The sequence below is a fragment of the Dipodomys spectabilis genome, unplaced genomic scaffold, assembly GCF_019054845.1.
Source record: "Dipodomys spectabilis isolate Male_0828 unplaced genomic scaffold, ASM1905484v1 ptg000140l, whole genome shotgun sequence".
NCBI lineage: Eukaryota > Metazoa > Chordata > Mammalia > Rodentia > Heteromyidae > Dipodomys > Dipodomys spectabilis.
Genome location: NW_024870817.1, coordinates 31,494,382 through 31,510,587, shown reverse-complemented (window position 1 = coordinate 31,510,587; position 16,206 = coordinate 31,494,382). Strand labels below are relative to the sequence as shown.

The 16,206-nt window shown below is 41.2% G+C and overlaps 1 protein-coding gene across 1 annotated transcript in view; it reads right to left on the bottom strand.

Moving 5' to 3' along the window:
- Iqgap2 (IQ motif containing GTPase activating protein 2) overlaps window positions 1-16,206 on the bottom strand; it is a 256,337-nt gene that overhangs the window by 146,010 nt on the left and 94,121 nt on the right. The window contains exon 3 of the mRNA XM_042690727.1: window positions 1,743-1,899. Coding sequence (XP_042546661.1) covers window positions 1,743-1,899 — 157 coding nt within the window. The remainder of the gene's footprint in view (window positions 1-1,742; window positions 1,900-16,206) is intronic.

Sequence of the window (16,206 nt, the reverse complement as noted above, 5' to 3'; positions counted from 1 at the left end):
AAAGTCTTGTGAAAGGCTATAAGGAATAGGATTTGGGGAGGAATATGACATCATGCATCCAAACTTCCTTTAACAAACACCAGCATATATTCCTGAAATAATCAAGGCACAAACTTGTACTTAGTTATTCTTTTTTTTTTCTTGGCAATGAACATGGTTCCCAAAGAGATCTGTCAAGTGACTATCTACTGTTGAGCCTTAATGATTATGTGAACATTTGATCTGAATTCATTATATGCATTTTAAAATATGTTCTCTAAAATATATTTCCCACTCTTTCTATTTCTATTATTTCCCATATTGTCCCTGAAACTGTAAGAGAAACAATATTTAGTGTAAGACAAGTAACTTTTAAAGAGTTGCAGATAAAAATATTGATATAAAGCCAGGCACTAGTGGTACATGCCTATAACCCTCATAATTCTGGAGGCTGAGATCTGAGGATTGAAGTTATCCCAAGTAGGAAAGTCAAAGAGACATTTAGCTTCAATTTACCATCAAAAAAAGCTGAAAGTAGAGCTGTGGCTCAAATGGTAGAGTACTAGGCTTGAGCCAAAAAGCTAAGAAACAGTATTCGGGCTTTAAGTTGAAGTCCTAGTACACACACACACACACACACACACACACACTTGATATAAAGAACTAAATATGGGCTGAGGGTGAAATTCATTGGTGGGGCATTTGCCTAGTATATGCAAGATCGTGGTTTTGATCACTAGCACCATAAATCAACCAAAGCAGCAATTGCCACCACAACCCTTAAACACATGAAAAGAATAAAATCAAGTTTCAAGCAGGCTTTAGCACTCTTGGTCAGTAGTAGTCTGTAGTAAACAAGAGGTCACACATTCAGAATAGAACACCATGCATTTTAATTCCCTTCTAAAGAGACGTCACTAAGGCAGAAGCCTTGTAGGCTGGTATCAGTGTTTCCCTCTCTCACTTTTTAGTGGAAAATTTCAAACATAAAAAAGGCGGCAGTGTAATATAACCAATTCCTATGTACCCATTATCCAACTTCACTACTTACGAACTCAAGGCTAGTTCTGTATCATCTATATACATTTTCCTTCAATTAGGTTAAAGCGAAATAACATTTTATTTATACAATTATAAAACATCTCCTTAGGAGATCAGGACTTTTTCTTGTGAATTTATTATGATTTTATTTAAGCCCCCAGCTCCTTCCAAATTTAAATAATAGTGGTGGTGGTATTAGCCATAAAACCATTCATAATACAAAAAGGTTAGTCTCACTTTGAAACAGCAAATGGAGAATTCTTATTTGAACATTACCTCATTGCCCTTAATTCTTGAGGCCCACAGGTTCAAGTCTCAGCTGAGTATTTTCTTCCTTGACAAGAACTTAAGGAGTAATAAACTGAGTGGGTGGTTTAAGGAGGGAAAAAAAGAAGGCATCCCATGTCCCCACTTTCACATTTACTGGCCATCATAAAGTCACAAATGACCTCCAGGAAGAAAACATGAGGGCGACATAAGAAAAACCCCAAACATCAGAGGTCTCTCAGCCTGGGTCAGGAAATGGAAACACTTTGCTTTTTAAAAAACTGATGCAGCCTCAGAAATGATTGCTAACAGGCTCCCAGACCAAGGGTACCACTTCCCCCACCATAGCCCAACTCATTATAGAAACAGTAGCAATAAAAAGAGGGCAAAAAAGGAAATGAAATATCAAGCTTACACTTTCAGCTAGAAGCCCAAACCAATTAGCTCCTGGTTACCTTATAACGTGTTTGTTCCACATCGTAGATCTTTTTCTCTGATACCATTTTCGGGGCAAAGAACTTGGCTAACTTTGCAAGATAAACTCCATTCCGGAGCCCTTCTTCCAGTTCAGTGGTTGGTGGCAATTCTTCAACTAAGCAGACTTCCATCCACCTAAAAAGAATTGAAAGCATTAAAGTGATTCCAGTTGGGTGACTTGATGTAAATGGAGACAGTAAGAAAGTACAACCCCCAACGTCTTTACATTTGGACAGGGATGACCACGGGGAATAAGAGCCCAGAGCCACCAACTCACCACGGCACTTCATCTCTATTTGAGTTTCTGCCAATACTCTTCCATGCCAAGGAAGGAAGGAGGCCAAGCCATTTTGTATGGGTGGAATTAGTTCTGCTGACATTAAAGAAAATATAATTCTCGGTTTATGAGCCTTCAGCAGAGGCAATTTTGTAGAGGTTGTGCCTTGGGAGAAGAACATAGTCCAAAGTACATCTCTGTAGTTGTCTGGGCTCAGAAAGGAGTCTCGGGAAAGGCAGCAAGGCAGGGAAAATGGGCGTGAGAAGTTTTGAAAGATCAGCTGTCTTTAAACAACATTCACTCCTTTCCCCTAAACCAAAAATGTACTAAATATATTTGAATTTGGGGGGAAATACGGTACCTACTGGAGTCTCAAAAAATGGTTTAGAGGTCACATGAAGTCTTAGGACATTGGGCTAGGATTTTAGGACGACAGCACAGAGGTCATTCATGGCTGAAGGACAGAAAGTGGGAGAGAAGCCAAGCCAGTTCACATTTCACACTGGAGTCCGTGGAGTCTGCCAGCGACATGAGGGTAATGCTCTGCCGATCTGTTCTTGAGTAATTATCACCTACTGCAATACCTGAAAGGCAGGTGTGCAGCTCTCAGTGGGAACTTCTCCCTCCCTGCCACCCAGGCACTGACCCCCACTCAAACCTAACGCTTGGTGTGAGTATCATATGCCCTCCCTCCACCACCCCACAAGACTACCTGGAGACCATTCACAATCTGGGGTCTCCTCACCATGAGGGGGTCAGTGGAGCACTGTGTGACAATTCTGCAGCTCAAGGCTAGCACACTCTATCACTTGAGCCACAGCACCACTTCTTAAACTTTTTTTTTTTTTTTGGTTGGTCATGGGGCTTAAACTCTGGGCCTGGGCGCTGTCCCTCAGCTCTTCAGCTCAAGGCAAGCACCCTACCACTTAAGCCACACCACCACTTCCTGGGTGACAATTCTAACAACGCATCCTGATCTAAGATGTCAGCAGGATCTGGATGTTATCTTGCAAAGGGCCTACAGACTCTTAATAAGTACAAAGGAGGCAATGACGGTTTTCTAGACTTTATACAAATGGAATATATCAGAAAAATATAAACATAAGCCTTGTGTTTGAAAACATTAAACACAATTGACTTCCTAGTATGCTTGAGACCCTGGGCTTTATCTTAACAATATATTCATGCATGCATGCATGCGCCCACACACACACACACACACACACACACACACACACACACACACACAGATATGTTTGTATATAAAATTGAGAGAAGACAGTGTCATTTCAAGAAAACCCAGAGAACCATTTTAGGGAGAACCTTGTGTTCACTGCCACACACCAGAGCCTAACAAGAAATTAGGAAGTGAAGAGTGGTCAGTGGGTTAACAAACTAAGGAAATGCCAAGAAGGCTGGGTATGGTGGGGGGGCTGGACTCGGCCTGGAGAATAGGCAGAGAGAGAGTTCACAGTTAGGCAGCTGGGCAAAGCAAAGCTATACAAGAAAGATGGCAGACTAGTGGGAGAAACCAAGAAGACTTTGGCCTTTGTGGGGGGCTCACGGGAAGAAAAGAGGCTGGGTATCAGCAGTGAAGCGGGGCTCCATTGTCGCCTAGGAAGGAGAGAGCTCCTGGCAGCTTCACAGAAGAGGCGTGATGTGCTGACAGCGGTAATTACAGCCAATTAATCTGTATAATGGATGTCTGGAGACACTGCTAGGGAGCTGGATTAGAGGGGAAGAAGTGGGAAAAAGGGAAACTAAGAAGATATTTCAAGGAAACCGTAATGGGACGTGGTGGGAGCTTAGAAAAGAGAAATGTTACCAGCAAGGGAGAGGGAGCGCTGAGAAGTAAACTGCACCAGAACAGAGTCACCTGGTAATAGGGTGACTGTTAGAGTTCTTTCCTCTGCTCAAGAGGCAGGGATGGTAAGAAGGAGCTACAACCTTCTTGACTGTAACATCCTTTATTTGATCCTTGCTTCAAATAAACTGAAGTAAAAGTACAATATACCTGTTAAAAAATCAACAAGAATATTGTCTAAAAAAATTAGTCCAGGTTGAGTCAATATCCTAGGCCAGATGGAAGACTTGGTAGTCAACTTATAACAAGAGAAGGTTTAGCTGGCTACAGTAATATGAGTTACTTTGAAGACTAAGGTGGGAGAATTGTGAGTTTAAGACCAACTTGGACAACACAGGAGAAAAATCTTAAAAAAAAAAAGGAGGCGGAAGAGGAGAAAGAAAGCTGGGCAGTTTGTATGTGGCAGCACTTGCTATAATCCCAGCACTTCAGAGGTGGAGGTGAGAGAATCTGAAGTCCAAAGCCAACCAGCAAGACCCTGTCTCAAAAAAAAAAAAAAAAAGTTGGTAGCCGGGCGTCATTGGCTCACGCCTGTAATTCCAGCTACTCAGAGGATTATGGTTTAAAGCCAGCCCCGGCAAGTCCATGAGGCTCTTATCTCCAATTAACTACCAGAAAACTGAGTGTGGTGCTGTGGCTCAAGTGGTAGAGCGTTAGCCTTGAGCTGAAGAGCCAAGGGATAGCACCCAGGCCTAGAGTTCAAGCCCCATGACTGACGGGGAAAAAAAAGAAAAGAAAAGAAAAAGAAAAAGTTGGAAACAGTGGTGGTACATGCCTGTCATCCCAATAATTTAGAGAAGAGAAAATTGCAATTCTAGACCAGCCACAATCCTATCTGGAAAAATAAAAGCAAAAAGACAGGTTATGGTGCAAATGGTAGAGCACCTGCTTAGTACACTTGAGGCTCTGAGTTCAATCGCCATCAGTGCCACCATTACCCACCCCTCTCCCCCAACCCCAGCAAAAAATCCTTTCTATAACAAAATAAATAAAGGAAAATAAAAAGATTTCCATTTAGTAGAATATTTCTGTTTAAGATTGGGTAGAACCATGGATTAGGGCTTCTTGTATGGTGGGGGGTGGGCAGATGGTAATGAAGCGGAGAATGTAAGGAACAAACTATTTACTTTATGATCAGAAAGCAAAGCAGAGGATGGGCTAGGGCCCTAAAACCCCATCAGGGGCCTGCTAGCAGTGACCTTAGGACCTCTCACGAGGCCCTTCCTCTGAAAAGTAGGTATGGTGCACCTCTCAACAGTACTGGCTGGGGATCAAGTTTTTTACACATGGTTGTCTACATCCAAACTACAGAACCAAGATTCTAAGCTTTCTCACACCCAAACACAAGCTGTTTCCAAGCAATTGTTTTCAAATAATCTTGGGGAAAATTTTAAAAATTGCCTTCTATACAGCAACATACAAATGCACTGTTACAACTTTGTGACTGGTAACTGGCAGGAAAGGAGGTAAGTGGACATGGGTAGCTGGAATGCTATCTGTGGAACGTGTTGACAGCTGGGTGAATGAGGCAGGGTGTGAAAACAATAAGCTCTAATGTATAAAAATTTAGGCCTGAGATTGCTTTAAAAAATGACAGAACTATATTAAAATTTTGTCTAATGTTATTAAATGTGTGCAATTGGCTTAAAACAATGATGATCCCCAAAACTTCATCATACCAGTAATCTTAGCTACTCAGGAAGCTGAGATCTGAGAAGCAGGTTCAAAACCAACTCAAGCACCAAAAATCCCCGGGATGCTTCAGTCTAATTAACTAGCAAAAAGTTGGAAGTAGAGGCATGGTATAAGTGTAACAGCCTTGAGAGAAAAAGCGGGCAAGGGCAGGAGGCCCTGAGTTCAAGCTTCAATACTGGTACAAAAAAAAGTAGCCATGGGTGTGGCTGGAGTGTTTGGGTACTTACATAGCAAGCTCAAGGCCCTGAGTTCAAACCCCAGCACCAAAGTATGCACATGTGTGTGTGTGTCTGTGTCTGTGTGTGTATCCATGACTATTATTTACAATATTTTAAACTGCTCAAAGACAAAAGCTATATCTTGATACAGATTATGTTAATATGTAAAAATATTTATAACTAATTCATTTACACCTGGAAACCTGTTTACTCATAGTAAGTACCCAACACGTGGTGATCATGTGAAAGATTCACAGTACTTCGCAATAAAGTATCTCAACTACATGGTAAAATGGATGACAAAGTGATTACTAAATGTTTCAGGTTTGCAATATTGGGCTTCACTTTCTGTAAAAGAATTGTGCCATTATTATCAAGAACTAGTATTACAGGGCACTATCCTAATACTGGATTGATGCTTTATAGAAAATATTATTTAATTGATAGTTTCCCCCCCCCCCCCCCAATAAGGAAGAGCTGCTGTTAGGATTACTATTTGTAGATGAGGTTTTGGTATTTTTCTCAGATTCTAATGATTTTCTCAGACGATTTTGCAGCTTTTCTGAGGCACTGAAAAACCCCAAAGCCACACAACTGCTAGGTGAAAGAATATCATAAAGCTGCTTAGGGGCCTCTATTACCCCAGATACAACTTTGAGTTTCTCCCTCTCCCTGTGAGTTGTCTCTTGATCCTGGTAATTTGTTTCTTTTGATGTGAAAAAAACTTTTTTTATTTGATGACATCCTACTTATCAATTCTTACTCTTATTTTTCTAGACACTTGAGTCTTACTCAGAAAATAATTACCTGTGCCTATACCTTCTAGAGTTTTCTCTGTGTTTTCCTGGAATAGTTTTAAATGTGACATTAAGATCTTTGATCCATTTGGAGTTGGATTTTTGCACATGTTAAGAGATGGGTCTAGTTCTAGTCTTCTGTATGTAGAGAGCCAGTTTTGTTTTGTTTTGTTTTTTGTCAGTTGTGGAGCTTGAACTCTGGGCCTGGGCGCTATCCCTCAGCTCTTCAGCTGAAGGCAAGCACTCTACCACTTGAGCTACAGGCCACTTCAGGTTTTCTGATGGTTTATTGAGGTAAGAGTCTCACAGACTTTCCTGCCTGGTCTGGCTTTGAACAGCGATCTTCAAGTCTCAGCCTCCTGAGTAGTTAGGATTACAGGTGTGAGCCACCAGCGCCCAGCTTTAGATAGACAATTTTACCAACACTATTTGTTGAAGAGACTGGTTTTTCTTTTCTCCAGTATATATTTTTGGCGCCTTTGCTAAAATCTAGATGGCTATAGCTGTCTGGTTTCATTTCTGGATTCACTTTTGTTCCACTAGCCTTCATCAGGTCTGATTTTGTGTGAGTGCCATGCTGCTTTTGTTACTATGGCTCTCTAGTATAATTTAAAATCTCATATTGTGATACCTACCATATTGCTTTTTTTTTTTTTACTCAGGATTACTTTTGCTTTTTAGGTTCTTTTATGCTTCCATATGAATACTGGATTGCCTTTTCATTTTCTGCAAAGAATAACATTGAGATTTTGAATCTGTAGAGGGCTTTTGTAACATGGTCATTTTCATGATATTATTCTTGCTATTCTAAGAGCAGGGGAAGTCTTTCCATCTTTTGGTATCTTTTCAATTTCTTTGATCCATTTTTGCATACTTCTTGTATGTGGTGTGAGGCAAAGGTTTATTATCATTCCCTTGCATGTAGATACAGGCTTATCTCAGTCCTATGGCTGAAAAGGCTACAACTGTTGGTACTTTTATGGAAAATCAATTAACTAGAAAAGAAAGCATTTACTTCTAAACTCTTAATTCTAGTCTAATGATCCATGCCTATGATTTAGGTATGGACAGTTCATAAAGCACACATACATAAAATCAAGCTAGCAAGAGTTCCTGTGCGGTCAAGAGACCATTGTCAAATTTAGCCTAAAAATCCACTGAAATCAAACCTCAAAACTGGCCTTCCTTCCCTCCCTCCGCTCCTCACCATTTCTTTCCTGTTCCTTATTCTGGCCTACAACAGCCAGATGGGAATATTTCATCCCAAAGCAGAAGCTGAAGTAGTTCTTACAAACACTTATGGGCAACAGAGAGCCCCACCTTCCTGCCTGTGTGAGGGATCCCATCAGTATTGCTTATATTTTCCCCTCTTTGCAGGGAAACTCAAAGCACATAGGAACAAGAAGGAAGCAAGAAGAGTTGAAGCAAGAAGAGTTCCCTTTCTATTATTCAAGCAGTCTCTCTTCAACCTAGTGTGTGTGTGTGTGTTTATGTTAGTTTCCATAAATAACTCTACATGTAAATATACACGGTCTGATCCAAATGAGAATGGAAGAAAAAGAATGAGCAAGTTAGGAGACAAAGAAAGGAGAGAGAAAGGAAAAAAATGTCTAATTTTAGGTTAAGGCCAAAAAGGAAAATAATATTTTGTCTTGCAAGATAGAAAACAACCAACCAACCAACCAACCTAATAGAAACACACAATAATCCTGGGCCAACCAATCCATTCTACATGCATGCTGTGCCTCATAGAACATGGACGAATTGCAGAGTTGTTAGGACAGTGGTATCCAAGTTATTATTCAGAAAACCACCCATTAGAATCTTGGCCTCTATCATATAAGTGCTGTATGAAATAAATGCCTTCAAGGTAGAACTATTGGTCAGGAATACTGTGTGTGTGTGTGTGTGTGTGTGTGTGTGTGTGTGTGTGTGTGTGTGTGTGTGTGTGTGTGTGTGTGTGTGTGTGTGCGCGCGCGCGCGTGTGTTTTAAAGTATTTTGGTTAGGGATGTTCAGCAAGGGTTGAACTCTCCACTCTGTTTGATGTGTTTCTTTGTTGGACTGGCTTGCCCACTCTGAGTATAACTCATAGAAGTGAAAATGTTGGTGGTCTTGACTAGCACACAGCACATACAACTGAAGCAAGGCTCTGAGTCCTGTAGCCCTGGGCTAACTGACTTAACCAGAGTCTCAGTTCCCTACCCTCTAAAGTGGCCTAAAAAAATCCTGCTTTGGCGAGTGGTTGAGAGTGAATGGAAGTTAGTGGCTGGTACACAGAAAGCCATTGGTGGCAACTATCATAGCTGTTCATATTCTAGTGCCACCCATGGATCCACTGCTAAGATAGTTCACTGCGGGCATCTGCTCCTCAGCGGGACTTGGTTTGTGATACAGACCTGCGGGCAGCAACCAGAACATGTCAACAGGAATTCTGTCATCACAGCCTGTCGCACTCTCTTAGTGAATGCATTCCTCCCCTGCAAATGCAATTCTGTTACCAAACACAAATTACAGACCTGAATGGTAATTAGGGTCTATGTAAATATTCATGTATGTTCATGAGAGCCAGGCTCCCACCATACTGGTAACGCCCACTGTTAACAGATGCAGCTCAGCTACTCAGCACACACAGACTAGCATTTAGCAGGTACTTGGCACTTACATGAATGCATTCTTACACTGATGAGATCAAGGTCCTTGTCCTTGACTAGAAAAGCAAGGAGATACACAAAGAATTCTATGCTTCCATCAAAAAGAATGGCATCACCCCATTCGTAAGGAAATGGAAAGACTTGGACAAAATTATATTAAGTGAGGTAAGCCAGATCCAAAGAAACATGGATTCCATGGTTTCCCTCATTTGTAATAATTAGTATATGCCTAAGAGAGTCCTAGCAGAGGATCACAATAGCCCAATAGCTTGTGCATATGACTACATAAAAGATGCTAGTCAAAATGAACTCTAAGACATGGAAACAAGAGGGTTTTTTCTTTTCTTTTCTTTTTTAGTGTACTGTTTTCAGTATACACGATATCTTTTTTTTTCTTTCATTTTTTCCCCCTCTGGTTTATTCCCTGTGGTTACTGTTTTTTATTTTGGTACCCTTTGTCTTGTATATAAGTTTATCTGGTTTGGGAAAGGGAAGGGGAATCACAGAAACAGTGGGACACAGGGTGAACCAATGCAACAGTGATACTCACAAAACACTATGCTGGAAATGAACTTTACAACTTGGGGGGGGCGGAATCTGGGAGAAGGGAAAACAGGAGAAAACAAGGGAGGAGTAACACCATTCGAAAAGAAATGTACTCATTACCTTACTTATGTAACTGTAACCCCTCTGTGTATCATCTTCACAATAAATTTAAAAGAAAAAGAAAAGCAAGGAGAGGCTTGAAGACAACCTGCTCAGGATCACAAAGCCCATAAGCAGTTGAGCTGTGATGTACATCTGTTATCAGCTCCACAGGACATCTCTGCTACACTCCACTCTGCTCTGACAACATGGAGGGGTCATGAGGGGAGATATCACTGATAGCCTCTCTAACTAAAAAGAAGCCAGTTCAGATCTAAACTAGGTTTTCTCAAAGCAAGCCTTACATGTGTAAAGCTTTTCTACAAGATGAAGCTGAGTATACCTTTTGACCGCCAGTTCCAGTAACATCTGTGGGGTTCGGCTACACATTGGACTTTGAGCTCCTGACAACTTGGCTTCACATTTGGTTCTGCCAGTTATCAATCATGAGTGGCTAGGGGTACAACCATCTTCTCTGGGCCACAATTTCCTTTCTCAGGAAATTGGGTATAACACTAGCTACTTCACAGCGCTGTTATAAAAAATAAGAATAAGCCAGATGCTGGTGGCTCAAACTTGAAATCCTAACTACTCAGGTGGCTGAGACCTGAAGATCATAGTTTAAAGCCAGTCCTGGCACGAAAGTCCACAAGACTCTTATCTCCAATAAACCATTCAGAAAAAGGTAGAAGTGTAGTTGTAGCTCAAGTGGTAGAGTTGCTGGTCTTGAGCAAAATAAGCTCTGGGACAATGCCCAGGACCTGAATTCATGCCCCAGGACCAGCAAAATAATAATAATAATAATGTAAAAATAAATATTTCATGTGGAATCCCAATAATGAAAAAGTACCACACATGTAATAGGTGCTCAAAAAACAATTGTTTGAATCTGGGAGCTGGTAGGTCATGACTGTAATCCTAGCTGCTCAAGAAAGGATTGAGGTTGGAAGCCAGCTGGGCAAATAAATCCAAATGACTCTTATCTCCAGTTAACCAACAGAAAGCCAGAAGTGGAGGCATGGCTCAAGTGGTAGGGCAAGCAGCTTTGAGTGAAAAAGCCATGTGAGAGCACAAAGCCCTGTCCATGTGCACCTACACAGATATACACAGAGCCATTCATGATCAAGAAATGAAAAGGAGGTAAGAAAGTATCAGCTTCAAGTGGACACTTCATGCTGCCTACGGAGTGGCCTGCCCACTTCGCCTAGGCATTTGAGAGTGAGTCTTCTGGGTAGAGACTGCTGGGGCATACAACACCCTACAGGAAAACAAGTTGTCCAAAGGCCTCCAAGAACTGAGCTCCCTGGGAACTTGTGACAAATCTTGTCCACGTGCAGTGCAAAGTGCTTCCCCATTCTGCAAGATAAACAGGAGCTTGGTGCAGGGGGCGGGGGGGGGGGGATAAGGGGGGGGAGGGGGTGTAGAGAGGACAAAACCAAAAACACGTGACAGCAGATTCCTGGCAACCAATGCTCACTGAAGGCTTCCCCCTACATTCGGCCTGAATATCAGCTTATGATTTGAGGAAGCAGATTCTCCTTCCTGGGTTTGCATTGTGTATCTGATCTAGCCACAAAATCATCTTCATTCTTGCATTTTAAGCATTTATTTGCACAGTGTGGGCAGGAAAATGAAAGCAGAAAGCTTCCAAAGGTCATTGTAAATTTTCCTAATTTGTCCTAATTCCTTCCTGCCTTTGAATACCCCCTTTGAAAGCTCATTACTACTCCCCAACCAAATCTTCCACGTGAAATTATTAAACACCTATGACCCAGCCATACCACTCCTAGGCATCCACCCTGAGCAACAGGAACCAGGATACAAGGACACATGCACCTCCATGTTCATTGCAGCACTGTTCACAATAGCTAAGATATGGAAACAACCTAGATGCCCCACTAGAGATGAACGGATCCAAAAATTGTGGTACCCATATATAATGGAATACTATGCAACCATTAGAAAGGACAAAATAATGGCATTTGCAGGGAAATGGATGGAGCTAGAACAAATCATGTTGAGCAAGGTAAGCCAAGAGCAGAGAGACAAATGGCACATGGTCTCCCTGATATGTGGATGTTAAATCCAAAATGCAAGGAGATATGACAAAGTAAATAGGACACTGAGAAACAAAGGACCTCCACTCTAATTTGTTGTATCATTTCTAAATGACTCCATGTTCTCCACCACATATATGGTATATATATAGATATAGGTATATATATCTATATCTATATATATATATATATATGTGCACATCTGAGGGAAGCTAGGAGGAAGACATAGAATCAGAGGGAAACAGGGGAAAATATACAACAGAGGGGCCCATCAGCTGCACTGGTCATAGATCAAAACGAACTAAGCAACTCAAGGGCAACGATGAGAGGGAGGGAAAGGGAGGGAAAGAGGGAACAGCTTACACTAGGCAAAAGGAAAGAAATGTACCTATCACCTGATGTGAAAGAAATAGTTGTATTGTCAAAGCTCATAGAATGTACAAACATTATAGACCATGATAATGACAACTTGCCTTGTGAAGGTTAAAATATGTCTGCAACTTTAAGTATCACTATCCCAAAATACTGTGAAATTTATGTAATCACCTAATCTCAATAAAAATTATTAAAAAATAAAATATTAAACACCAACTTTTGTATTTGTGTGCGCACATGTGCTAGTACTAGGGCTTGAACTCAGAGACTCCTGTGTTCCCTTAGTTTTTTCACTCAAGGCTGGTATTCTACCAGTCAATTCTGGTTGCTGGTTAACTGCAAATAAGAGTCTTCCAAATTTGTCTGACTAGCCTGGCCTTGGACTATGACCCTCAGATCTCAGCCTCCTGAACAGATAGGATTATAGATGTGAATCACAAATGCCTGCCAATACCTAGGCATTCTAGAACAAGAGAGAATGTCATAGTTATGGCAGGCCATATTTCAACAAATGCAGAAGATGAATCCTGAATGGCTCTATTTATCTTTCTCCCCTTAAACTACAGGTGTCTTATGTTCAATGAACATGGCCATGGATTCCTACAGTCTAAACGACAAAGAGAAAAACAGCTCTCCACAGGTAGTTCAAAGTAAGGGCACAAGACAATTTTTACTGGAAAATACAACTGAGAGTAATGTGTGTGAATACCAGACTCAGAGCCATCCCTCTTCTAGCTGTATCTTACCATCCTTTGCCCAGCCTGTATTGATTTTTCCCTACCCCCACCACCAGCTGTACCAAGGAAGTGACAAACGGGGTCTCACTAGATGCCATCAATCATTGTTACCCGGAGGAGAATGAAAAGAATCCAACATATGTTCCTGCAAATGCCTCCCACCCTCTTCGCCCACCTCTTCTTTTTCCTCTTCACCGACACATGATCTTTGTAAGCAGTAAGCCACTTTTAAATTTCCTTCCACAAGAACCCTGGAGGAGCACACAGGAGCACCTGAGTATGGATTTTCTATTCTTGTGTTTATTCTTAGCTACAGTTCATAGTTCATGAAGGTCAGACTGAAGTGTGGGGCACAGCAACACTCCTGCCAACCTCTACCATGGTGAGTGGAAGGACCGATGATGAAAACGCTTCTCTGGTGCCAGGTGCAATGGCTGCCTGGAAAGGATGCACAATACAGGTAACAGATGGTTCTCTCCAGAACTTGAGACAGAGCAGAGCAGGAGTTCTCTCTCTCTCTCTCTCTCTCTCTCTCTATCTCTCTCTCTCTCTCTCCTCTGACCACTGTGACACTGAATAGATCAATTACCATGGCAACTGCTCTAAACATAACACACTAAAAACAAACCAGGGACAATTTAGACAGAAGACAAGAGTCTTGTGTTTTGTTTCTGAGAGTATAGCAAGAATCAAGAAGTGGCACCTTCCACTCTGGGCCAGAGAAGAATTGTATTTTCACTCTAGAATTTCTAATTCTACTCTGACTAAATAATAGAAGAACAACAACAGCACAAAGACCAACTCTGGGGACCAACTGTATGAGGATATTAATTACAATCACATTAAAAAACTAACCAGGGGGGAGGAGGATGGGGGGGAAGGGGCCGGAGGGAGGATGGGAGGGGATGGGAAGGGGAAACAAAGGAGGAGGCTACAATGCTTGATAAGAAATGTACTCATTATCTTGCCCATGTAATTGTAATCCCTCTGTACAGTATTTTCACAATAAAAACAAAAAACAAAACTAACTTCAGGGGGCTGGGAAGGTGGCTCAGTGGTAGAGTGCTTGCCTTGCATGTATGAGGCCCTGGCTTCGATTCCTTAGCACCACATAAGCAGAAAAAGCCGGAAGTAGCACTGTGGCTCAAGTGGTAGAGCACTACTAGCCTTGAGCTGAATTGCTGAGGGACAGCGCCCAGGCCCAGAGTTCAAGTCCCATGACCAACCAAAAAAAAAAATTAACTTCAGTGGGAGAGGTGGCTCACTGGTAGCACCTGCCTAGCAAGTATGAGACCTTGAGTTCAAACCTAGTACTGTCAAAAGCAATCACCCAATCAACAAACAAACTTTGAAGTCCAATGACTGCAGGGATTATGAACTTATTCTGTATCATGTATATAAAATACTATGCAGCATTAAATTTTATGACAGCTTAGTAAAACAGAGAGCAGGTGATATAGTAAATTATAAAACAATATAAAATTTGTGCATTTGTGTCATTCCAGTCCATGTATGAAAAGAAAAGTTGATATATTAGGTTCAGTGGAATTCTGCGGTTTCCTAAATTTGTTTTTACTTACTTATTTACTTAATTAGCAGTTTTGAGATTTAAAGTCAAGGCATTCTATGCAGACATTTGCCATTTGAGCTATGACCCTAGACTGATTTTTTTTGCTATAGTTCTTTTTTTAGTTAGATTTCACATTTTTGCCTGGGCCTGGCCTCAGACTACAATCTTTATAGTACCTGGGATGACTGGCATACACTACCAAACTCTGTTTACCAAGATAGGATCTTGCTGACTGTTTGCCTAGCTTAGCCTTGAACTGTGATCCTTCTGATCTCTGTCTCCTGAATAGCTGGGATTACAAGCATGAGTTAATGCAGGCCTAAATTCTCTTGAAATGTTCATGATAAAAAAAATTGAGATAAGAAGAAAAGTAGGATAAAAGTCATCATAATTGCTTCAACTGCTTTCAAAAACTGAGTGAGTTTTGCCCTACAAAGCAAGGTAGCCGCAAAAAGATTCACACTTAACAAATTGCATCAAAACTTTAGCCTACTTGGGAAAAAAGGCTAAGGAGCAAAACAAAACAGTCACATCCTTTACATAGATTAAATACACACACACTCACACACACACACACACAGAAGATACATAGAAAGAATACACACCAACCTAAATGCTGTTTTTAGATGAGTGGTTGCCTCTTGGAGGGAGGGGACTAGAGATAAAATCAAAATAACTTAAAAAATAACCCACTGCATTCTTAGTATTCATTCTACCTTATTGCTAAAAGTCCATTTTTATCACAGATTAGGAAGGGACTACTGCTCTAACATGTGACAGTTATTCCTTAAAACTATGCCTATCCCTGAGAGAGAATAGGATATCCAGTATAAAAGCTGAGCTGACCACATTCCTCACACTAGGCACATGATGGACTCTGGTTTGTGTTGGCTCCCGAAAAGTTACTTGCTTTTAAGCTAGATACCAGTGGTTCATGTCAATAATCCTAACTACTCAAGAGACTGAGATCTGAGGATTGAATTTTGAAGCCAGCTGGGGCAGAAAAGTCTACCTAGACTTCATTTAATTAACCACCAAATAAGCTGGACTAGAGGCATGGCCCACACAGCAGAGTGCCAGCCATGAGTGATAAAGTGGAGTGAGAACGCAAAGCCTTGAGTTCAGATACATACACAAAAAACTTATTTGCGCCTCCAAAGATTATAAGCTCTGTCTATGGCAGGATGACATTCAGCGGAAATGTACAAGGGTCTATAGCCTCAAAAAAAAAAAAAAGGAGAGATTTCTTAGGTTCTTTTTCATCTTGTGATTCTGAGCTGCTTTGCCCCTCCTGGCTTCAGCTTCCTGGTCTGTTGACTCTTAAAGCCCCTTCCAAGTCTGTGATAAAGATGTATCTTTCACAGGAAGGCAAAATGAAGATAAGAATGCAGTGTGTTTTTTTAAAAAGTTATTTGATTTTAGCTCTAGTCCCCTCCCTCCAAGAGGCAATCATTCATCTGTATCTTCCCCATGACATACCCCTGGCTTCCAGAGGCCTTATATGACCCACTGCTGTTTGGTCCCAGGTTCTAGTTTTTCTTATGCTTAAAAGATT